Source organism: Octopus bimaculoides, chromosome 18 (assembly GCF_046866305.1).
Source record: "Octopus bimaculoides isolate indiv1 chromosome 18, ASM4686630v1, whole genome shotgun sequence".
In the NCBI taxonomy this organism is placed as follows: domain Eukaryota; kingdom Metazoa; phylum Mollusca; class Cephalopoda; order Octopoda; family Octopodidae; genus Octopus; species Octopus bimaculoides.
Window position 1 is genome coordinate 40,789,446 of NC_142945.1, and position 23,781 is coordinate 40,813,226.

Sequence of the window (23,781 nt, forward strand, 5' to 3'; positions counted from 1 at the left end):
TAAAATAAAACAAGTACAGAAATGTAAAAACAAACCATAACAAAAATTCTTTGGAAACGCTTTCCGTTTCCAAAAATTGATATCAATTGATGGAGAGACTGACTTAGTTGTGGCACAATGGTTATATTTGGTATTGTGGGGGTGGTAGTGTAACAAATGTTGTTGTTGTTACTGTGGTGGTAGTGGTGGTGGCGGTGGTGGTGGTGGTGCTGCTGCTGCTGGGAGGATGGGGAAAAGGGGGAATATGGTGCCAAGTAGGAGGAGATATCTTGATTTGTTTTGTTTTCTTTTTTTTCCCTTCCACTTTATTCTTTGAATTGACTGTCTGTCACACTGTTTATCTCAATCTGGTTATCCATTTATCATCTACTTGTCTAGAATTTCTTTTCTTTTTATCTTTGTATCTTTATATATGGTTATTTGTTTATCTATCCATCTGCGTGTGTGTATGTGTGTGTGTATGTGTTTATATGTGTATTTATACATTCATGTATATATTTATATATATATATACACATACACACACGTGACCTGTGTAGTAGATTTTTGTGTGTGTTTGTTATATGTGTGTGGTATATATATATATATATATATATATATATGTATAACCTACTGATTGAACTTCTTTCCATAGCTCTATCTATTTCCATATCTACCTGCCTACCTACCATCCATTTGTCCACTCATACTTCCATCTACTTGACCATCTGAACATTAACCCTACTTTCCTTTCATTTATCTATTTATTTGTTTATCTAACCTTACAACACACACACACACACACACACACACACACACACACACACACACACACTCATGCACACACATGCATGCACATACAGAAACGTAATGTTATGTGCATGTCTTTAGGTACATATTTATACCTACTAATCTATTTTTGTGTTCTCTTGTACTTTGTTTCACTTCCTTTACATGCATTCTATACATACTATATGAATGTGTGTGCATGTATTTGCATCTGTGTGTGTGTGTGTGTGTGTGTGTATTTATCTCCTTGTCTAGACATTATGTGCTAACTGTAAGCACCCGTCACTGTCATACAAGTAGTATCGTTTGCTTGCAATCTTCCCTGGAAATACGTCTGGTCATTGAACTGTTTCATGTTTGAAGAAACAGGGAAAATGTCACCATGCTTGGAAACAGGAGAAGGTAAGCAACAGGAAGAGCATCCAACTGTAGAAAATCTACCTAGATGAATTTTGCCCAACTCTCACACGCAATGGAAACATGGGTGTTAAATAATGTTGACAATGATATATATATATCATCATCATAATCATCATCACTTTACAGCTGAATGCCTTTCCTGGTGCCAATCTTCACCTGTTTTGATGCAAGGTAATAATTACTCCCTTCTACCGAACAACAAACAGCCTGGATATGCTTTTGCAGAAGGCTACAAACATATGACACTGGTTTTTGTTTGCAGCCAACACACAGATATATGTTCTCTCCTCCTATTTCTCACTACTACTACTACTACTACTGCTGCTGCTGCTGCTGCTGCTGCTACTACTACTACTACTACTACTACTACTACTACTACTACTACTGATGTCTCCTATTAGCCCTTTCTACTGTTTTCTTCTTAACAACTTCAAGATGCCCCTCTGAGTACTATGCTGCCATCATCCAGCATTGTTAGTGGAGGAATTTGGTTAGATCAACCGTCACAACTCCCAGAAAAAAAAGTCAAAGTAAATATTATCATGTTGAGTTACACGGAATGTCTGGCAAATTGGGTGAGATGGTTTCTAGGATCCTTATAACACATTTGAGTTGTTTGAAGATCAGAAATTCTGACTCTTGCAAGCTCCTTTTGCAATATTGCTTTATTTTTCTTCATTCACGGACACTGTCTCCTGAGACTTCATAAATGTGGCACCATGTGGTATCATGTAGTTGGACTCATGATGCTGTTGTTGTTGTTGTTGTTGTTTAGTCCTTTTCCCAAACCAGACTTATGATTAAAGGTCTTCCAATCATGACATGATTCGATGTGCCCTTCTATTTTTAAGACTGAGTGAAATCCAGGGGAGGTTTTGCCTTGCTGTCTCTAGCAAGGCAATCAGCCATATAGAGGTTTTTATTGACTCATTGTTGTTGCTAATGTTGATAATGCCCTTGTTTCTTATTAATGATGTTGTTTATTCTAAAATTCATAATGATTTATGATAATTTTTTTTTCTTGTTTCTCTAGGATGTTATGTTATCAGCGACGAGTACCCAGTCGCCGTTGGCAACGGTGTCATCTGTGTTCACCATGCCCACAGTTTCAAATGTGTCTGTGGCCAATAACAGTGGCATTGGAGGTCTGCCTGATCAGCTGTTCACGTCGGTACCCTCCGTAGGAGAAAACACCACCACACACACTGTTACCGATATCAAACCAGAGATCAATGGTGAGTAACACTTTGTTTTATTGTTGTCCTTATATCGTATTTATAAATGGTGGATTGGCATGGTGTTGTTATTATAATCCTTTTTAACTATGAGCACAAGGCCTGAAGCTTTGGGGGAAGGCACTTGTCAGTTTCATCAATCCCAAAAGAATGAAAGGAAAAGTCAAGCTCAGTGGCATTTTAACTCAGAACATAAGACTAGAAGAAATGCCAATAAGCAGTTTGTCTGGAATGTAAACAATTTTGCCAGCTTGCCACTCTTAGATGTTGTTATTATAATGATAGGTGTTATAGAGCAATGAAGTGACAAAATCATTAGATGTTGTTATTATAATGATAGGTGTTATAGAGCAATGAAGTGACAAAATCATTAGATGTTGTTATTATAATGATAGGTGTTATAGAGCAATGAAGTGACAAAATCATTAGATGTTGTTATTATAATGATAGGTGTTATAGAGCAATGAAGTGACAAAATCATTAGATGTTGTTATTATAATGATAGGTGTTATAGAGCAATGAAGTGACAAAATCATTAGATGTTGTTATTATAATGATAGGTGTTATAGAGCAATGAAGTGACAAAATCATTAGATGTTGTTATTATAATGATAGGTGTTATAGAGCAATGAAGTGACAAAATCATTAGATGTTGTTATTATAATGATAGGTGTTATAGAGCAATGAAGTGACAAAATCATTAGATGTTGTTATTATAATGATAGGTGTTATAGAGCAATGAAGTGACAAAATCATTAGATGTTGTTATTATAATGATAGGTGTTATAGAGCAATGAAGTGACAAAATCATTAGATGTTGTTATTATAATGATAGGTGTTATAGAGCAATGAAGTGACAAAATCATTAGAGCTTCAAACAAAATGCCTTGTAATATTTGTTCCAACTCTTTTGCTTTACCTTTCATCCTTCTGGGGTCAATTTAATTGCTAATCCCTCCCCAAAATTTCATTCCTTGTGATTTCATTCCTTAGAAACAATTATCAATTGTTGAGGGCAGTGAAATGACAGAATCACTGGAGCTTCAGAAAAATTGCTTTGCAGCCTTCATTCTGGCTTTTCACATTCTGCATTCAAATCCCATTAAGGTCAACTTTGCCTTTCACTCTTTTGGGGGTCAATAAAATAAAGTATCAGTCAAGTACTAGGGTCAATGTAATCAACTAGATCCCCTCTCTCTAAAAGAATTGCTGGATTTGTACCAAAATTTGAAACAAATCATCATCATCATCATCTTCATCATCATCATCATCATCTTCATCATCATCATCATCATCATCATCTTCATCATCATCATCATCATCATCATCTTCATCATCATCATCATCATCTTCATCATCATCATCTTCATCATCATTTTAACATCTACTTTTCCATGCTCACATGGGTCACATGGAATTTTTTTAAGGCAGATATTTTATGGCTGTATTCCCTTCCTGCCACCAACCCTTATCTGATTATAGGTAAGGTAATATTTCCCCATAACCAGGCATGTTTTTCACAAAAGACTGGAAATGAATAACATACCTTCTAAAAGGTTAATGCTCTTCTACAATCATCACATGATGTCAAGATAAGGTCACACACGCGTGCACGCATGCACACACACACACACACACTAATACACAACAGGCTTTTTCCAGTTTCCATCTATCAAATCCACTCACTTGGTTGGCCTGGGTCTATAATAGCAGACGCTTACCCAAGGTACCACACAGTGAGGTGAGATTGAACTGAAGACCACATGATGAGGAAGTAAACTTCCTAACCACACTACCACACACACATCTATGCACATATACATGTATGTTTGTGTGTGTGTGTTAAAATAAAGTTATAATTTAAAGCAAGTTTAAGAATAACAACAGAATGTTCATTGATGGTGTGATTCTAAAATGTTGCCAAAATGTTGTTTTATTGTATACTGTTGCCAAAACAATGTTTTATATTCTATTGCTAGAAGATTTTTATGTCCTATACCGTAGCTTGAACAGTTTTATAGGCTATATATATATACTGCAACCAGAACATTGCTTTGTTTTACACTTTCATCAAAAGAACTTCTGTGTACAGTGTAAGCTGAACATCCTTATGCTTTATGCCTGGCCTACACAAAATTAAAAAACTATAATTTCCATAATGTTTTATTTAAAGTAAAATGCTCCCAATTACTATAAAATTAGAATGAAGGTTATAAACCTATTATAAATGAAAAGTGAAAATATAAATTAAAAGGAAATTAGGGTTGCATATCTATATTTAATCAGGGGTAAGTGGAGAAGATTTTCATTTTGGTTTTAAAATTTATCCTCTGTACTCACTCATATAAAACACTTCTTTTCCTTATCCATTTTTTAAAACTTAGTTATCACCTTGTTATTTTATAAGGTTTAATTTCATATTCATATGGTTATGAGACACATAGTGTAGACTAAGTGAGATCTTCATTTGGTATCTCATCTAACTGCAGCTTATATTCAGTTTTCCTATTTTGAGTTGTGGTTGCTGCTTTTTAGTCCAGGTCAACCCTGATTGACCGGACATGTATATGACTGAAGGCATTCCAGCCATGAACAACCTGCCTGCTATTAAGGCTGTATAGGATGTCATTATCAAAATGTATCCATTTCTATTTATTATAAAATTGTTTATTGTGATCTGAGGTAGGCTTGACTGCTATTTTCAGCAGGTCAAGAACCATGCAGCTCATCTCACTCCAGGGTTGATAAACTATAAAGCAGTAATAGTCTCAGGCTGATTCTCAACCAATTGTATTATAACTTCTCAATTTTAGAAGACAGAGTACAATGCAATCATTTTAGAGTTACCTTCACTAAAGAGAAGCCTGATAATCAAAGAAACATGATTTTCATTCAGCTTTAGTTATAATAAGAGAATTATTTGAACCTTAGGCAAAATGTATATTCTTATACAGAACTTTGTAATTTATTTTCTCCATGGTGTGTCATGTGATTTTTATCTGCACAGTTTGTGTATCTATCCTGGCAACATCAAACCACAATGTATACCTCTCTAGTCAACTTCTGTACATCTTTCTAGCTACACATCATATTTACCTATCCAGTCAACATTAACAGACTCTGTCTAGCTAATGAATGAACTAGCACACATTGAGCTATTTGTCTAAACAACATTTACTCACGGTGTGTCTATCTATTCTGTCAACATCTACACACTGTTCCTACCTAACCAACACACACACACACACACACACACACACACACACACACATATGCACACACATACATACATACATGCATACAAGCACTATCTCAACCCAGACAACACATAGAGACCATGTTTATCCCATCTACAAAACTACACTATCTTTACCTAGGCAGTGTCTAACTGTCTCTATCAACATCTGCATATGTCTGTTATCCTGTCAACATCTGCACACTAACTCTACTCAGACAAGCATCCACAAACTGTGTCTGTTTATCCCACCAACTCTACATGCTGAAAATATCCAATCAACATCTCCAGGCTCTGTCTGCCTTGGCATTGGCAAGCAATCCAGTCAACATTTCCAGATAAACATCTAGCTAATAGCAGAACAGTATTTAAGAACTAGTGTCATTTTGTGCCAAATTTCACCAATCCAAAAATCTTAAAAGCTTCACCTAAAAACCACGAAAATAACTCCATTTTCCGCAGCCTCTTTGAACAAACAGTTGCAATCAAAAGAACTATTTCCAGCACAATTCTTCTTCCTGTGTGAAGTGACAGCATTGTTGAAGCCGCAACGAAAATACATTTCCATCAGTATGGCATTCACATCACTTTTGACTGAGCCATCACTGCACTCTCTTTCATATTAATCTTCTCTCTTCTCTTTAAGAAATGTCTTCAATGGAAATCTTCCAAAAAAACCTATGGTTACACTAGATGTGTGTGTGTGTGTGTGTGTGTGTAACAAACTATATCTGATTTTGTCTGTGTATGTATGTCTGCTTGTGTATATTAATCTGTTTGTGTGCATGTATGTGCTTATGTATGTTTCTATGTGTATGTGTCTGTATGTGTGCAGTATTTTATAGACATTTGAATATTACAGCAGCAGTGGTGGTGGTGGTGGTGGTGGTGGTAGTAGTAGTAGTAGTAGTTGTTGTAGTAGTAGTTTCAACATATTTCTATGACTCCCTCCTTAAAGCTGTTTTTAAAGTGAAACATATCAGTGTATTCTGAAGTGAAACATATATATATATATATATATATATATATATATATATATATATAGAGAGAGAGAGAGAGAGAGAGAGAGAGAGAGAGAGACATAATAAATATTTATATATGTATATATGCATGTATATATGTGTGTGTGTGTGTGTGTATATATATATATATACATAATGTAGATAGATAGGTAGATAGACAGACAAATAGATAGATAGATAGACAGACAGACAGACAGACAGGCAGACAGGCAGACAAACAGACAGACAGACAGGTAGATGGGTATTCATATGTATATATGTATATTTGTATATGTATGTCTACACATGTATATATATGCATATTGTGGTTCTGCAGAAAGAGACTGCTAGAATAAGCACCAGACTTTAAAAAATAGTTTTGGGGTTGATTTGTTCAACTAATCACTTCAATGTGGTGCCCCAACATGGCCACAGTCTAACAATTGACACAAGTAAAAGAATAAAAGAATGATATATATGTATATATGTGTGTGTGTAAATGTATGTGTGTGTTTGTGTCTCCTTGTATTTACATCATGTGGTAGTTGGATTATTTCTGTAAAACAAGCCATGTCATTCATTTTCAGTCTTTCTTTCTTGGAAGCATGTCCAGCCATGTAGAAATGTTACCTTGCTTGGAAACAGGTGAGAGTTGGCAACAAGAAAGGCTTCCAGCAATGGAAAACTTACTGCAATGAATTCCATCTGACTTGTGCAGGTGGACATTAAAATCATGTTGATGCTGATATATGTACATACATTATAATCCTGCAGAGTTAAATACAGTTTCAGATATATATTTATATATATATATCATCATCATTATCATTATCAGCATTATCATCACCATCATCTTAACATCCGCTTTTCCATGTTTGCATGAGTCACATGGAATTTATTTATGGTCTGACATGTTGTTCATGGTAAACTGGAAACAAACAACATTGGTTGTGTGATGGTGAGGCTCACTTACGACCATTACATGATGTCAAGACAGGTGCATACACACACACAAAACACATGCACACACACACATGCATTCATGACAGGTTTCTTTTAGTTTCCATCTGCCAGATAAACTCACGAGGGGTTGATTGACATGAGGCTATATATATATATATATATATATATATATATATATATATATATATATATATATATACAGGGTGCGATGGGTAAATTGTTGCTATTTCAAATTTTTAATTTTGCGCATGTGCATTGTTTTGTTTTTGATTTTGGTGACTACACTGTATAGTAGGGTCAACTGGGCACTGTCTGTCAGAAAAAACAGCACCATGACGCAATTCATTCTGCCAGAAATTTAGAAATGACATGCTGTACTGCTTGGCATTCACACTGGCAACTCTTAAGGTACTTACACTCTGTTGAGTATGCACACTGACATTACACATCCAGCGGAGCATACTGGCTTCATTCCTTGCGAGCTTACACATGTCCTCAGCAGTCACAGCCTATGTTTCACTGCCATGTAGCATGGCTGTTTGTACACATGCGTCATACAGTCTACCTTTTACTCTGAGCGAGAGGCCCTTTGTCACCAGCAGAGGTAAGAGCTCTCTCTCTCTCTCTCTCTCTCTCTATATATATATATATATATATATATATATATATATATCAGAAGTGCTAGAATGCCACATCAGTCTAGTTCAGCATTATAAGACAAAATGAAATGGTGAGAAGCTTTAGTGAGGAATTTGTTTAAAAAGTCACTTGAAGAGGTACATTCTACATTTGTGATGCAAGACAGTTCTTTTCTACTCTAGGTTCAAGGCCTGAAATTTGGGGGGGGGGGGGGGAATGGGCCAGTCAAGTAGATCGACCCCAGTATGCAACTGGTACTTAATTTATCAACCCCAAAAGGATAAAAGTCAAAGTCGACCTCGGCAGAATTTGAACTCACAACATAAAGACAGACAAAATACTGCTAAGCATTTCGCCCAACATGCTAATGTTTCTGCCAGCTCGCCGCCTTATTAACGGCACAACATCTCACCTATGAGCTGCAGGTGTGAGAATGAGTCAAAACAATTGTAGTGGTTTTGAATAAAGAATCTCATGAATTCCATTTTCTGTCTATGATCTATTAATATGCATGTGTTTGTTTGCGTGTGTGTGTGTGTGTATACACATATTCATGCATACACAAACTCAAAATAGCACATATACAAAAGTTAAATTTATACATATAAACACACATACATGCACACATTAACACATATACTCATCTCGTCTATATATATATGTATGTGTATGCATATATATATGTGTGTGTGTGTGTGTGTGTGTGTATATATATATACACACACACACATATACCCATGCATCTGTAAACATACATCATAGTTTCCACCATCACCACCTCAACAGTACACTACCATTGTTCCAGTGGTTTTCAGATCAATCAAAGACCATTCCAGCAAATGTTCTTTGCATTTTATTGACAATGCATCAATTTGGTGCACTTTAGTGCACAGCTTCAGTCTGTCATCTTACATTACTGCTACATTATGGCAATACTCACTTCACTGCAGCTACTACAATAACAACATGAGCTGCTGCAAATATAGCTGCAACAACAACAACAACAACAACAAAACAACAGAAGCTGCTGCAGCTATAACCATTACAACAACAATAACAATACAATTTACTGCAGATATTGCTTCAACAGCAACAGCAAGAACATTATCCACTGCAGGTATAGCTGTAACAATAACTATAGCACAACTTACTGGAGATATAACTGCAATAATAATGCAATCTACTGCACATGTAGCTGCAATAACAACAACACAAGCCACTGCAGATATAGTTGCAACACAACCTAGTGCAAATATAACTGCAACAATGCCACCAGCAGTTCTAGCAACAACAACAGCAAGAACTATAGCCTCAGCAGTCAGAACAACAACAACACAAGCTATAATAACAACAATAACTGCTACAGCAGCACCTATTGCAGTAAGAACTGCAGTGTTGATGAGCCTGTGGTAGGGACTTCTACATGTTAGCGGCAGCTCTACAAAGTTTTCTCGAATCACACTCTATCATTACATGTATTATAGCCATTCAACCAAGATCTGTAGTTTCACTTCAAGAGACACAGTCTTTCCCTTCCATCTTTCTAGTAATCAGCCCATCCAATATTATATATGAGTGTTGCCACACCATCTTGTAGTGTTTCAATAGGCAGATAATTTGGTGCTGTCTGTCTCTTCTCCAGGGTATGATTGGTTCTTGACTTCTGTTCGAGAAGCTCTTTCACCCTTTGACCAGTTTTATTTTCTATCCAGCTGGATGCTCAAATATCATACCTAGATAGCTGGATGGAGAGGGAATGTTTTAATCACTGACCACCCAACCATGGGACAGATTATATTGGGTCCATATATATATATATATATATATATATATATATATATATATATATATATATACATATATATATATTGTAATGTTAGTGCCAAGCAGTGTTTAAGCATAAGCAAAATTGAGGTTTATTAAAATATGTTTGTGACATATTTCAACTGCCAAAAGGCAAATTTGCTGCAGTTGCTATGAAGAATATATCTCTCTTCTGGTAAAAAGTTGTGAAAACACCTGGTTTGTTCAGTGTCGCCATCTATCAGGAAACCCAGACAGCAATGTTTTGTGTTTTTTGACTCTTGTCAATGGGATGTACCTAAGAGAGGCAACTCTGAAATATGTCACACATATTTTAACTCACCTAAATGTGCTTATATATATAAATAATATACTCACATACTTGCAATGCTGACATATACTTTGAAGTTTATTCAGTGATGACTTGTTCAAACAGTTTGAACAAGCCAAATGTATGTATATCAAAAATTTATATAAATTTTATATAAATTTATATGAATATATTTAAAATTACTTTATACAAATACATACACAGAATAATACTCTCACTTGAAATCCATGGTGTTCTTAGTGTCTGATCATCTCACCATTCTTTTCGCTTGGTGTCATTTTAACAGAATCAGACATTTAGAATGTGGCACTTGCTTCACTCAAATAATTCTTACAATAAAATCTGAAACTTTTTTGTCTTTTTGCTAGCACAAATCGTTAGAACAACAAATAGATGGAGGTACTTTCCTTGCATCAGTGTGTGAGCAACTTCCAGTTTTCTTTTAAAAAAAAGGTCTTGCTCAAGGCCTGCACATCATATGCAGATACACAGCCAACTAATTTCCAGACCAGAAGGTGTATTGTGTACTAAATCAACTCTCTTCATTTCACATTGCTCTGTGATCGATTCGACTTTTGATGTGTGCTAATGTACAGCAGAAATATTTGATCACTGCAAACAAATCAGGTGTGGTTGTGATTTTGGGTTCAGTCCCACTGCATGGCACCTTGGACAAGTGTCTTTTACTATAACCTTGGGCTGACCAAAGCCTTGTGAGCAGATCTGGTAGACAGAAACTGAAAGAATTCTGTCATGTGTGTGTGTGTGTGTGTGTGTGTGTGTGTGTGTGTGTGTTTGTCCCCTCCCACCTCTTGACAACCAGCATTAGTGTGTTTATGTCCCCATAACTTAGTAGTTCAGCAAAAGAGACTGATAGAATAAGTACCAGGCTTAAAAGGAAAATTAGTACTGGGGTCAATTAGTTCAACTAAACTTCCTCAAGTTGGTGCCCCAGCATGGGCGCAGTCTAATGACTGAAACAAGTAAAAGATAAAAGATACAAAAAACCATTTGTCCAGAAAGAAGTTGCTAAACCCTCACCTGTCATTTATGACAGGTGAGTCCACATTTATCAACTCCATAGAAATGTAAGGTAAAGTTAATACCCTGGGATATTCCATACAAAGAACCAGCAGACTTAAATGCTGTAAACTGTCTATTCTGGCACTTTCTGTCTTGCTTTATCTCTGTAGCATAATACCATTGTCAGGTATAACACCCATGACAAGATTTTAGTGAAGAGTCTCTACATGGTTACTGAACCTGCTGCAAATAGCAGCTAAATCTCCCTCAATTTGCAACCTTGCCACGTTAAAAAAAAAGTGGGTAGTTTACTACATTGGACAATATTGTTCCTGAAATACAAACTGTGTTGGAATATCTTTGGTCGTAGATCTATGTACTAGAGGAGGGGAGACCTTGGGTGAGGCAACAACAAAAGAACTGATAACAACAAATAAAAACTATACAAAAATCTAAATGACTAAAAAAAATAATGATAAAAGTACCAACAACAGCAAAGAGATCTAAGAGGGAGCCTCTATGTAGCCACCCAACCTGCTAGAAATAACAACCAAATCTCATTCAAACTGTACCCTTTACTGTCTTATAAATAGAAGGATGCATTGGCTGATGTAGTCATGGATACACAAACACAGGAATGCCATGGCTGGAAGGTCTCTTGTTATAGGTCTACTCCATTAGAGCTAAACAACAACTACTAAAACAACAAAAGCATCATTTATAACCACCACCACAACAACAACATCAATAACAAAGATACGAACTACAAAAGAACCAAAAAAGGGATGAGGGAGGGTGTGAAGCAACTCTGTGTGTGTGTGTGATAGCTGTAACGACTACAACAACAACTACAACAATAACATTTTATGTAGGAAAAAAAGGTGAAAAAGAAGCAACAACAACCAGAGCCACAATGAATTGGAATAAAATCATAAACCTGAACACAACAATAAATTAATGGCTTGAAACACAAAGAGAAGCCATTGACAACAATAACAACGAACGGTTTCAACATCAGTGTCACCACTACCACCACCACCACCACTAGCAACAACAACAACAATATTACCACCACCAATAATAATAATAATAATAATAATAATAATAATAATAATAATAATAATATCAACATCAACGTCAACACCAGCAACAGCTACATCAGTATCTCTACCACCGTCGCCAACAACAGCATCAGTATCACAACGACCACCATCATTAACAACATCAATATCACCAACAACAACAACAATAATATCACCGCCACCACCACCACCATCATCAATGATAACATCGATATCCTCACCGACAACAACAGAAATGTCGCTGCCACCACTACCACCTCCATCATCAGTATTACCAAGAACAACAGCAACCGCAATATCAATAACAGCTACATTGCCAGCACCACAACAACAGTGGCAGCAGTGACATCACCACCACCACCAACAACAACAACAACAACAACAACAACACAGTGATATCAATGACAACCCAGTGATAACAACAACAACAGCAACATCAGAAGGCAAAAAAAAAGTAGTTTTATATTGTTTTCTGTAAATATTTGCTTTATCTCCACCAACACTGTGCAGCAATAAAAATGACACTGTGCATTACATGCACACATGAATATTTTTGCTCTCAAAGGTGCACATTAAAATGTGCACCAAATTTTTATAGCATCATTTAAAAACAAAAACAAAAAAAACAAGAAACCATGGTATATATATATAATATGGTTACATAAATGTTGTTGTTGTTATTGTTTCACTGGTGCATGTAACGTAGTGGGTGGTGGTGGTGGTGGTGGTGGTATTATTTTTTATTAATGGGACAATTAAAATGATGGTTTTGTTGGAATAATATTTCCCTTTGCCATTATATATATATATATAGTTACTGGTTCCAGCAGGTAGATGTGGCCATGCAGGAGCAATGCATTTTTATATAGTAAAGATGAATTGTTTATTTGTTGTTTTTGTTGTTACTGACTGGATAAAATGTAAAAACAGAAAAGGAAAAAAAAAACGGAACTATTCTTTGTTCTGACTGAAAACAACACATGGCTTCACTTTTCTACTATAACAGACATGCACGCACACACACACACACACACACACACACACACAGTTTGGTATTCTATACCACGAGATACACAAATCCATATTTCTGCTATAACACTATTTATACAGATCCATATAACACTATATAACTTTACATACACAGATCCATACTTCACTTCCATTATAACACTGTATAGCACGATATACATCATTTAATGTTGATTTTCTATGCTGACATGGGCTGGATGGTGTGACAGAAGCTAGCAAGGCCAAGAACAGTACCATTGTCTGTTTTGGCATGGTTTCTGCTACTGGATGCCCTTTTTAATGCCAATCACTTTATTGAATGTACTGGGTGCTTTTCGTATGGCACCAGTACTGACAGGGTCATCAAGTACCTTGCAAAACAAAAAGAACACGGAGTTCTTGGCCATGCTGGAGCATCTCCAAGAACACGGAGTTCTTGGCCATGCTGGAGCATCTCTTTAAAGGGTTTTTAGTTGAAGAAATTGACCCTTGGGCTTACTCTTTGTAATCCCAGTACTTATTCCATCAATCCCTTTTGCTGAATCACTAATTTACATGAATGCAAACACACCAACATCAGTTGTCAAGTGATGGTGGGAGGACAAACACAGACTTGCCACCATCTATATCTCTCTCTTCCTTTACTCAACCAGCCCATTTATATTCTGATACTTGTCCCTTTTGTCCCTTTTGCCACCATCTCTATCCTACTGTCTCCCACTCTCTCTTTCCTCCTGCACTTCCCTCAGGTTGGGTAACCATGTATTTCCTTTGCAGTAGCACACCTGTTTTTGTCTTCATTCCTGATCTCTCTCTCTCTCTCTCTCTCTCTCCCTCTCTCTCTCCGGATAACCTTGTACTTCTTCTACAGTAAGACACAAGATCACTTCCTCCAATGCTTCCTCCTCTCTTAAAAGTTTTTTTTTTTGTCTTGCAAGTACTTGGTGGCCCTGTAAGTGCAGGTGCCACTTAAATGCGCCCAGTCCACACTGTAAAATGGTTGGTTTTCAGAAGGGCATCCAGCTGTAAAAGCCTTGCCAAAACTGACATCGCCTGTGCTTGTGCCACATAAAAAAGCATTAAGTCCACTTTGCTGAGTGGTTGGTGTTAGGAAGGGCATCCAGCTGTAAAAATCCTGCCAAAACAGTTACAGAAGTCTGGTGCAGGCTTCTGCCTGGCCAGCTCTTGTGAAACTGTCCAATCTATGCTAGCATGGAAGGCAGATGTTAAATGATAACGATGATGATGAAGATTACACACACAGACACACACACACACACATATATACAGTTCCATATTTCTGTTATAACACTATATAACAATGTATACACAGTTCTACATTTTGGTTATAAGATTATACACACAGTTTTATATTTCTATTATAACACTATGTAACACATCCATATTTCTCTTATAACATTGGTGTATTCATATTTTAATTACAATTACTTACTGATTATAATATCAGGAATTAGCAGACTTGTTAATGCATTAGACAGAATACCTTGTAGTGTTTGTTCCAACTCTCTGTGCTCAGGATCCTTCCAGGGTTGATAAAAAGATGTATTGATCCAGTGCAGTGGATTAGCAGAACTGTTAAAGCATCAGATGGGAGATGGACTATCTAATGTTACCTGTTCTGGCTCTTTGTGTTCTGACAACAATGTCTTTCCTTTGGACAACACCCAGAGTATGGAGAAGGAAGACTTGTTGCATGGGCAACTGTTTTTGTCTTAAACAAAACTTTGCCCAAACCTGTGCATTTTTTGACATTGCTGACAAATAGCAGCCCTAACTTATTTTTGTCATAATTGTATCTCTTTTTTAGTTGTGTCTTTTTATTATAGATTTTGATATGGATTGAGAGACCTTTTCTCTGCTTTTTTTTTCTCTATATTCACTTTATATGTAGTTTGCTTTAGTTTTGATATTCCTCTATGAATATTTCTGAAGAATTAACCACTTTCCTTTGTACTTAAGGTAGTTGCTACTTACATTATTTTGCTTAAACTGGTGATATTGATGTTTGGGTTTGTTTTCCTTAAATCTATGATGGTCAGGCTTGCATTTTTTTTTTTATCGTTGTTCCAATTTTATCATTGAGTTTTATCCTTGGGAAGTACATTCATTGAGCCACAGAATATCTTCTATTGAATTTAATGCTTTAATTATTTCCAACTTCAGATTGACATGTTCATGGTTTTCATCTTTATTATTTTCTATTTTTAAATAATCTTCCTTATGTTCCTTTCTGTTTATATTTCTATTTGTGTTATTCTATTCTGCTTTTTGTTGGTCACTATTCTGTTTGTGTGCTAGGGGTTTAATGTGTTTTGCTATTTACTATTCATTTCCTTCTGCATGGGTTATGTCTATTTTCGTGCATTATGTTCACTCTGCTTTTATTTTCATTGTTTGTTTTGTGTTTATTATTTGCATTTTCATTAAGTGTTTAGTTTTAAGCATTCTGTTTCTGATTTATTTATTTATTCATTTATTTATTTATTTTACATCAAGAATGTATCTTCTTAAGTTAGTCTGTTGGACTCCGATGTTATGTTTAGACAGAGGTTATTTTCTCTTTAAATACTGTATGTGAATATCGTAGTTTTATTCTTAGGGTAGAGTGTGGCTATAAAACATGCATGTAGAAATAAAACATATTCCTGTCTTACCCATTTATACCTTTTCTATTTTATTTGCAATACTTGAGGAATAATGTCTGGAATTCTTTATTTTCATTAGGTATTGTTCTTTTTCCAATAGTGCTGACTTGCATACCCTATTTTTTTTTTGTATATTTTATACATCAAATTCAAATTATGTATTCCCCTTATAACCTTAGGTTGAATGAGAGAATTTTTATTTGTAATGTTTGTCACTTTTAGTCGGGGTTAGGATGGAATCAGTGTGGTATTGATATGAACTGTGCTCTGGTAGTTTGTTTAGATGTGGTGTCAGGTCGTCGATCATTGAGAACATTTGTAGTACATTAATTATATGAAATGAAGATCAATAAATTTTACAAGTATTACTTACACAATTATCATTTTTCAATTTGATTTGTGTTTTTTTAATCAGTGTTATTGGCTATTTTTCAAAGCAGTGAAATAGTGTTCCCTCTTACTAAATGCTTCCTAGTATTTTTTTTTTTGTGGTTGTTATTTCTGTTATTTTTACTATAATAATAATAATAATAATAATAATAATAATAATAATAATAATAATAAAAATAGTCATCGTCGTCATCAATAACAACAAGGTGGCAAGCTGACTGAATTGTTAGCACAGTGGGCGCAAAATGCTTAGCTGTATTTCGTCTGCTGCCACATTCTGAGTTCAAATTCCACCAAGGTCGACTTTACCTTTCATCCTTTCAGGGTTGATAAATCAAGTACCAGTTGAGCACTGGGGTCGATGTGATCGACTGTCCCCCTCCCCACAAAATACAGGCCTTGTATCTATAGTAGAAAAGATTATTATTATTATTGCTATTATTATTATTATTGTTCAGTAGTTTTATTTTTATAACGTGCTTTCACTTCACTACCGAGCGCAGCTCTGTGCGCCTTGGGTATGTGCTGTGGTTTGCTGTGGTGCTCTTATGTTTACTGTATTGAAAGTGTTTTGCGTAGAATGTGTGCAGTACCCAGTAGTGCAATTTTCTGTATGTTATATATATTTGTAAGTCCTGGTATTTTTGTTATGTATTTGTCTGAATATTTTTTTATTATACCTAAGGCACCTACTATGATAGGAATTGTTTCTGTTTTTAGATTCCACATTCGAGTTATCTCTATTTCCAGGTCTTTGTATTTTGAAAGTTTTTCCATTTCTTTTAGAGAAATGTTGTCATCTGCTGGTATTGATATTATTATTATTATTATTATTATTATTATTATTTTTATTATTATTATTATTATTATTATTATTATTATTATTATTATTATTATTATTATTATTATTATTATTATTATTATTATTATTATTATTATTATTATTATTATTATTATTATTATTATTATTATTATTATTATTATTATTATTATTATCATCATCATCATCATCATCATCATCATCAAAGCGGTGAGCTGGCAGAATCATTAGCACATTGGGCGAACTGCTTTGCAATATTTCATCTGTCTTCACATTGTGAGTTCAAATACTGCCAAGGTCAACTTTGTCTTTCATCCTTTTGGGGTCAATAAAATAAATACCAGCTGAGTATCAGTTACCTCCTCCCCAAAACTGTTGACCTTGTTCCAAAAATTTGAAATCAATATTATTATTATTATTATTATTATTATTATTAAAGGTGGCGAGCTAACAGAACTGTTAGCACGCTGGATGAAATGCTTAGTGGTATTTTATCCGTCACTATATTCTGAGTTCAAATTCCACCAAGGTCGACTTTACCTTTCATCCTTTTGGGGTTGATAAATCAAGTACCAGTTGAGCACTGGTGTTGATGTGATCAACTGTCCCCCTCCCCACAAAATCCAGGCCTTGTTTCTATAGTAGAAAGGCTTATTATGGCTGCCCTTGTGGCAAAATTTGAAACCATTATTATTATCATTATTGCTACAGCTGCTGAGGTCAACGTCACCTTTCATCCTTTCAGTGTTAATAAAATAAAGTGTCAGTCAAGTACTGTAGGTAATGGTTTGAAAACCCTTCTACTCAACCTTCTGGAAATTGCAGCTAAATAATCTTCTTCAATTGAGCTCCACTTTCTTTTGAAAAAAAGAGCACATTAAAGTCCTGTAGAAAAAGAAAAATAATGTGATTGTCATATCTTGAATATCTTTGATCATAAGTCTGCTCAGTCAGGGTTGATTTGTGGCTAAACAACTACCAATAACAACAGTAACAACTTCTGTTAATTAATATGTATAGAATTGAGTGTAATAAGCAACTGTATAATGAAACACCAGCAGTAGATATTTCAACTTGAGGTTTTTTTTTATACTTGTATCACAATACCATAATCACTAAGTATTTCACTTCCATTGGCCATACCAGGTAACAACAGATGGCTTTCTGGTGGTCGGTATGTACACAATACCAATAGTTAGTGACTCGGATTGAAGATAACAAAATTGAGTCATTTGATTTAGCTTGTTTAATGAGCTAATCAGTGATGGTTCCTTCATCAGCTTCAAGGACAAACATTCTATTGTTCAATCAATTACTTACTTGTTAAATTAATTTATTGATTGAGCAACAAAATCTAAATCAGTGGTTCTTAACTCATGGACCCCATTGATTCCTATTTTACTCTACTACACCTCCATGTTAAAATTTTTTTTATTTTTATAAATAAATATCAAGAACTGTATATAAAAAAAAAATGTTAAAATACTTAGTGTGTTTTAGAAGTATAGTGAATTTAATACTCCTGAACTTTAACAACAAAATCTTATATAGACCCCAGTTGAGAACTATTGATCTAAATGGTTGAGTATCCCACAAGTGTATGCATGCATATCAAACTGATACAATATATGACAAGGTTGTACTTTTGGATTACAACCTATAATAAATTTGACAGGCTTCCATACAGTTTCCAAGAGTGAAGCTTCAACTTCCTGCCAAACAATATGTATAACATATATTGACTTCACCCTTCATTCTTGTTTCCAAAAAACACACGCACACACATTCTGCAGTAGTAATATTCATGATTATATCGTACACATCTTCCTTTACTTATGCACAAACACAATTATCCTCAACACTTTATTCTATTTCATTCAGGTACAATATCAGCCCTTTCCAATCAACCCCAGCAGTTATTTAGTCAACCGCAAGTGGCACCACAGTTTTTCATTGCTGGTCAGCATTTAACCCAAGGACAAACTACAGGTTCATCTCTACCAGTCCAACAGCTTCTGATTCCTGTCTCTACAGGTAAGTGATTCCTGTTTTAATATATCTCCTACATTTGCTTCTAAGTACATAGTCATTTCTCTACAACTAAAATGACCAAATAAATCCAGTAATATTTATATTAATTCAATTAGGCTTGATTAAAATGATCTCCCTTATTTTTGGTGCCACATAAAAAGCTACTGTACCGGCACTAATTAAAAGGTGGTTGCGTAGTATACTTAAAATCAGATGGCCCGAACACATAAGCAATATGGAGCTATGGCAAAGAACGAATCAAGTTCCAATTAGAGAGCAAATATTTAAGAAAACGTGGAAGTGGATTGGTAACACAATTAGAAAGGACACACCAAATGCAGCGAAAAGTGCTTTACAGTGGAATCCGGATGGATATAGAAAGAGAGGTAGCCTAAGAACTCGTGGCATAGATCAACACAAAAGGAACTAGAGAAAGGGGGACATTCATGGCAGAGTATAAGTACAGAAGCGAGAAATTATGCGACATGGAATTTAGTTATAAGTGGCCTATACTCCGCGTTGGAGGGTTAAAGGCAAGAAGAAGTGCTGGTGCCATATAAAAAGCACCCAGGATACTCTGTAAAATGGTTGGCATTAGGAAGGGCATCCAACCATAGAAACCATGCCAACCAGACAACAACAAAATCAAGAAAGTAAGTTTAGAGTAGTAATGGGCAATATAGAAAAGATTGAGACCTAAAATATTCAAGAATGGGTGTGGTTTGGAATTGAGTAGTAGGAAGAAAAGGATTGTTATTGGTATGGGGAATGTATTGTGGTCATAAGAATCTATTCAACTGATGTGGCAACAGATTTGTGAATTACCAGAATGCTGTCATCCAAATTTATTTGGGTAAAGGGATGGGGGAGTTTGGGGTCTGTTGTTCCATAGAACAAAAGACGCCAACACAGGCATGCCTACATACATCTACAATACATACACACACCCACACACATATATACATATAAATACACATACATGCATATAATATATTTGTGTGTATGTGTGTGTGTATATATGTGTATGTATATATATGTGTGTGTATATATATATATATATATATATATATATATATATATCATCATCATCATATATTCATATATATATATATATATATATATATATATATATATATATATAATCATATATTTATATATATATATATATATACATTTTGTATAATTTTTCCATTATATATATGTATATATATACATACATACACATGTACATATACATGTACATATACATTTACATATAAATATACCTACACTCCTATACACACACGCACATATATATACATACACACATACATACACATGCACACTTAAAGTAAACACTCACCTGCATATAAATACATACACAGACATATGCATGTGCATTTATGCACACACATGCACATGTGTAGAAAAAAATGGCAGAGGGGGTTACAACAAGCACATAAGGAAAAAACAAGAAGAATAAAATATATATATCTATATATATATACATATATATATATATATATATATAAGAAGGGAAATCACATACTACTAGGGAATGAAGATTTTGTTAAAGACAATGTCTAATGAAAACATTTATTTACATTACTTGGTTGTGTTGGCATAAATCTTTAGTAATTATTTCTGTTTTAACATTGTTTCTGTGACTTGTTTATTGATCTGTGAAAATCATAGATGACAGTGTTGTTATGATGTCAACCTATTAGCTAAAGGATCTTTGTATATTCCATCACTGGCACTGCACTTAACTCTCAGAATCCCAACCCATTTAGCTGCAAATAAATATTCTGGAAGAGAATATTTTTCATTCTTAAGTGTTCAGCCAACTACTTCCTTGTCAGAAGTTTATTTAAGTAGAGCTGACTGAGACAAACAAACAACAACAGGTGTAAACTATGTAGTTTGCTATAACTAAAAGTACTATGGTAACTTGGTGCCATTGTATGCTATAGATCACTATTGTATTTGGTGGTGATTGGTGCACTGCATAACAACTAATGAATATTTCATTAGCTGACAATGTGTGTTCAAAGGCATGTTTGAAGTGCTGGCTTACTATCCAGGAGAAGAGCTATTTCATCAATTAATTAAATTTATGACCAAATTTACATACAACACCACAGAACCATTGAACTAATGATTAATTCTGTTAAGAAAATGCATTTAGTGTAGCTTTAGAAACAAAAGTTTCTAATGAAGGGTGGTCAGTCGATATAATATCATTTATTCTTTTTAATGGAAATACAACTTGAAGAATTTTGTCTCCTCACCAGTTGCTACTTGTCTAGTCTAGGTTTTATTTTCAACATCATATCATATAAGTTCAGCAAATATTGAGTGGGAAGGAAACAACCAGCTTGGTTCATTCTGTAATTATTATTGTCTTGAAGGAGCAGCAAAATTAGCTGTAGACAATACTAATGGTAAAATGACGTAGGTCTAATGAGATTTTTGCATCATTTGCTCTGGCTGCCATCATCATCATCATATTGGAATTGAAGTCAAATCTGACCATTAGTCTCTTCTTAATTGTAACAAGTATGGTCAGCGAAGAAGGGAGAGGGTTTGGAAACATCTTTACATCAATTACAGTAACCATAGCAATTAATAGCCCAATTATACAATAACTATTTCCATGTGCATGTGTGAGGGGTGGAGAAGGACTGATGCCACTTCAGTGCCACAGAACTACTTTTTGTGTGTGTGCAAATGTATGAGAGAGGTGGCGGGGAGGGGGTTCTTGGAGGGTATGGGCTGTAAACCCACTTTGGTACCACTGAACTTTATCTAGCAGTGTGTGTATAAGACTTGAGGGGAGGGACTGTAATGTTAATTTAAAGCCACTGGCAAAATTGAGGGTCATAAAATGAACCTTCAGATCAAACTACACCAAAGCTTTATTTTGGAAGAAAATGTACATGCTGCATTTGTGTCACTCCATGTTAATTCAATGAAAGCAACATTAATGACTATACATTGGAAGAAGAACAATGATATACATACATGTATGTATATATACATGTATCTAAAATATACATACAATGTATATATGTACATATATAATGTGTGTGTATAAGTATATATGTGAGTATATGTATGTGTGTGTGTATATATATATATATATATATATATATATATATATAAACCCTTCAAGACAGTGCTCCAGCATGCCACAGTCAAATGACTGAAACAAGTAAAAGAATAAATATACATTCACACACACACACACACGCACACACACACACACACACACACACACTCATATATATATATATATATATATATATATATATATATATATATATATATACATTATATATATGAAAGCACATGGTTAGAGTGTTGTTGGTCTTACAATTGTGAGGTTGTGAGTTTGATTCCCAGACCAGGCTGTGTATCGTGTTCTTGTGCAAGACACTTTATTTCACATTGCTCCAGTTCGTGCAGCTATAGAAATGAGCTGCAATGTCACTGGTGCCAATTTATATCTGCTTTACCTTTCCCTTGAATGACATTGTTGGCATGGAGAGGGGAGGGCTGTATGCACAGGCTACTGCTGGTCTTCCACAAGCAACCTTGCTCGGACTTGTTCCTTGGAGAGGAAATTACTAGGTGCAATCCTATCATTATTCATAACCAAAGGGGGTCTTTACCTTCTATACATATATATGTACTTGAGAAGATATGTCACTGTACTTGAGAAGACATGTCAGACTTAGTGAAATCGTAGTTGTTGCCAATGCTGATGATATGTTAAAGGCACCCAATACACTCTGCGGAGTGTTTGGCACTGGAAAGGGCATATAGCCATAGAAACCAAGCCAAAACAGACCGGAGCCTGGTACAGCTCTCCGACTTCCAGTCAAACCATCTCTAACACATGAGAGCATGTAAAATGGACACTAAATGGCAATGATGATTATATATATATATATATATATACACACCACCTGTACTCGTCTGTTGTTGTTTTTTTCGTAAATTCTCCCATATATATGTACATCATATATACATATATATATACATCACATATATATATATATATATATATATATATATATATATTTATTCATCAGCCTTTTCCTGTAGTTCTATTGCTCTGGCACTCCTGTTGATAACAGTGGCCTTGGTTTTAAATAGCATAAACCACTAAGATGTCTCGGAAACAAACTGATGAGAAAATCAGCTGCAAATGTTCCTTGTATCATGTTTTGTCTCCATTTTCTGTCTATTATGTTTTTGCCCAGTTTCATCTTTTTTCCTTTCTCTGTCTAACTTTTGAAGTAAATACATATATCCTTCTTTAGACTTTTTCTATATTTCTGATGAAGAGTTCCACTCGAAACTTGAAATCCTCTTTCTTTTC

The 23,781-nt window shown here is 35.0% G+C and overlaps 1 protein-coding gene across 1 annotated transcript in view; it reads left to right on the forward strand.

Annotated features, from left to right (window-relative positions):
- Positions 1–23,781, forward strand: part of LOC106876972 (uncharacterized) — a 142,090-nt gene that overhangs the window by 76,471 nt on the left and 41,838 nt on the right. The window contains exons 3-4 of the mRNA XM_052974201.2: positions 2,222–2,423; positions 19,266–19,418. Coding sequence (XP_052830161.1) covers positions 2,222–2,423; positions 19,266–19,418 — 355 coding nt within the window. The remainder of the gene's footprint in view (positions 1–2,221; positions 2,424–19,265; positions 19,419–23,781) is intronic.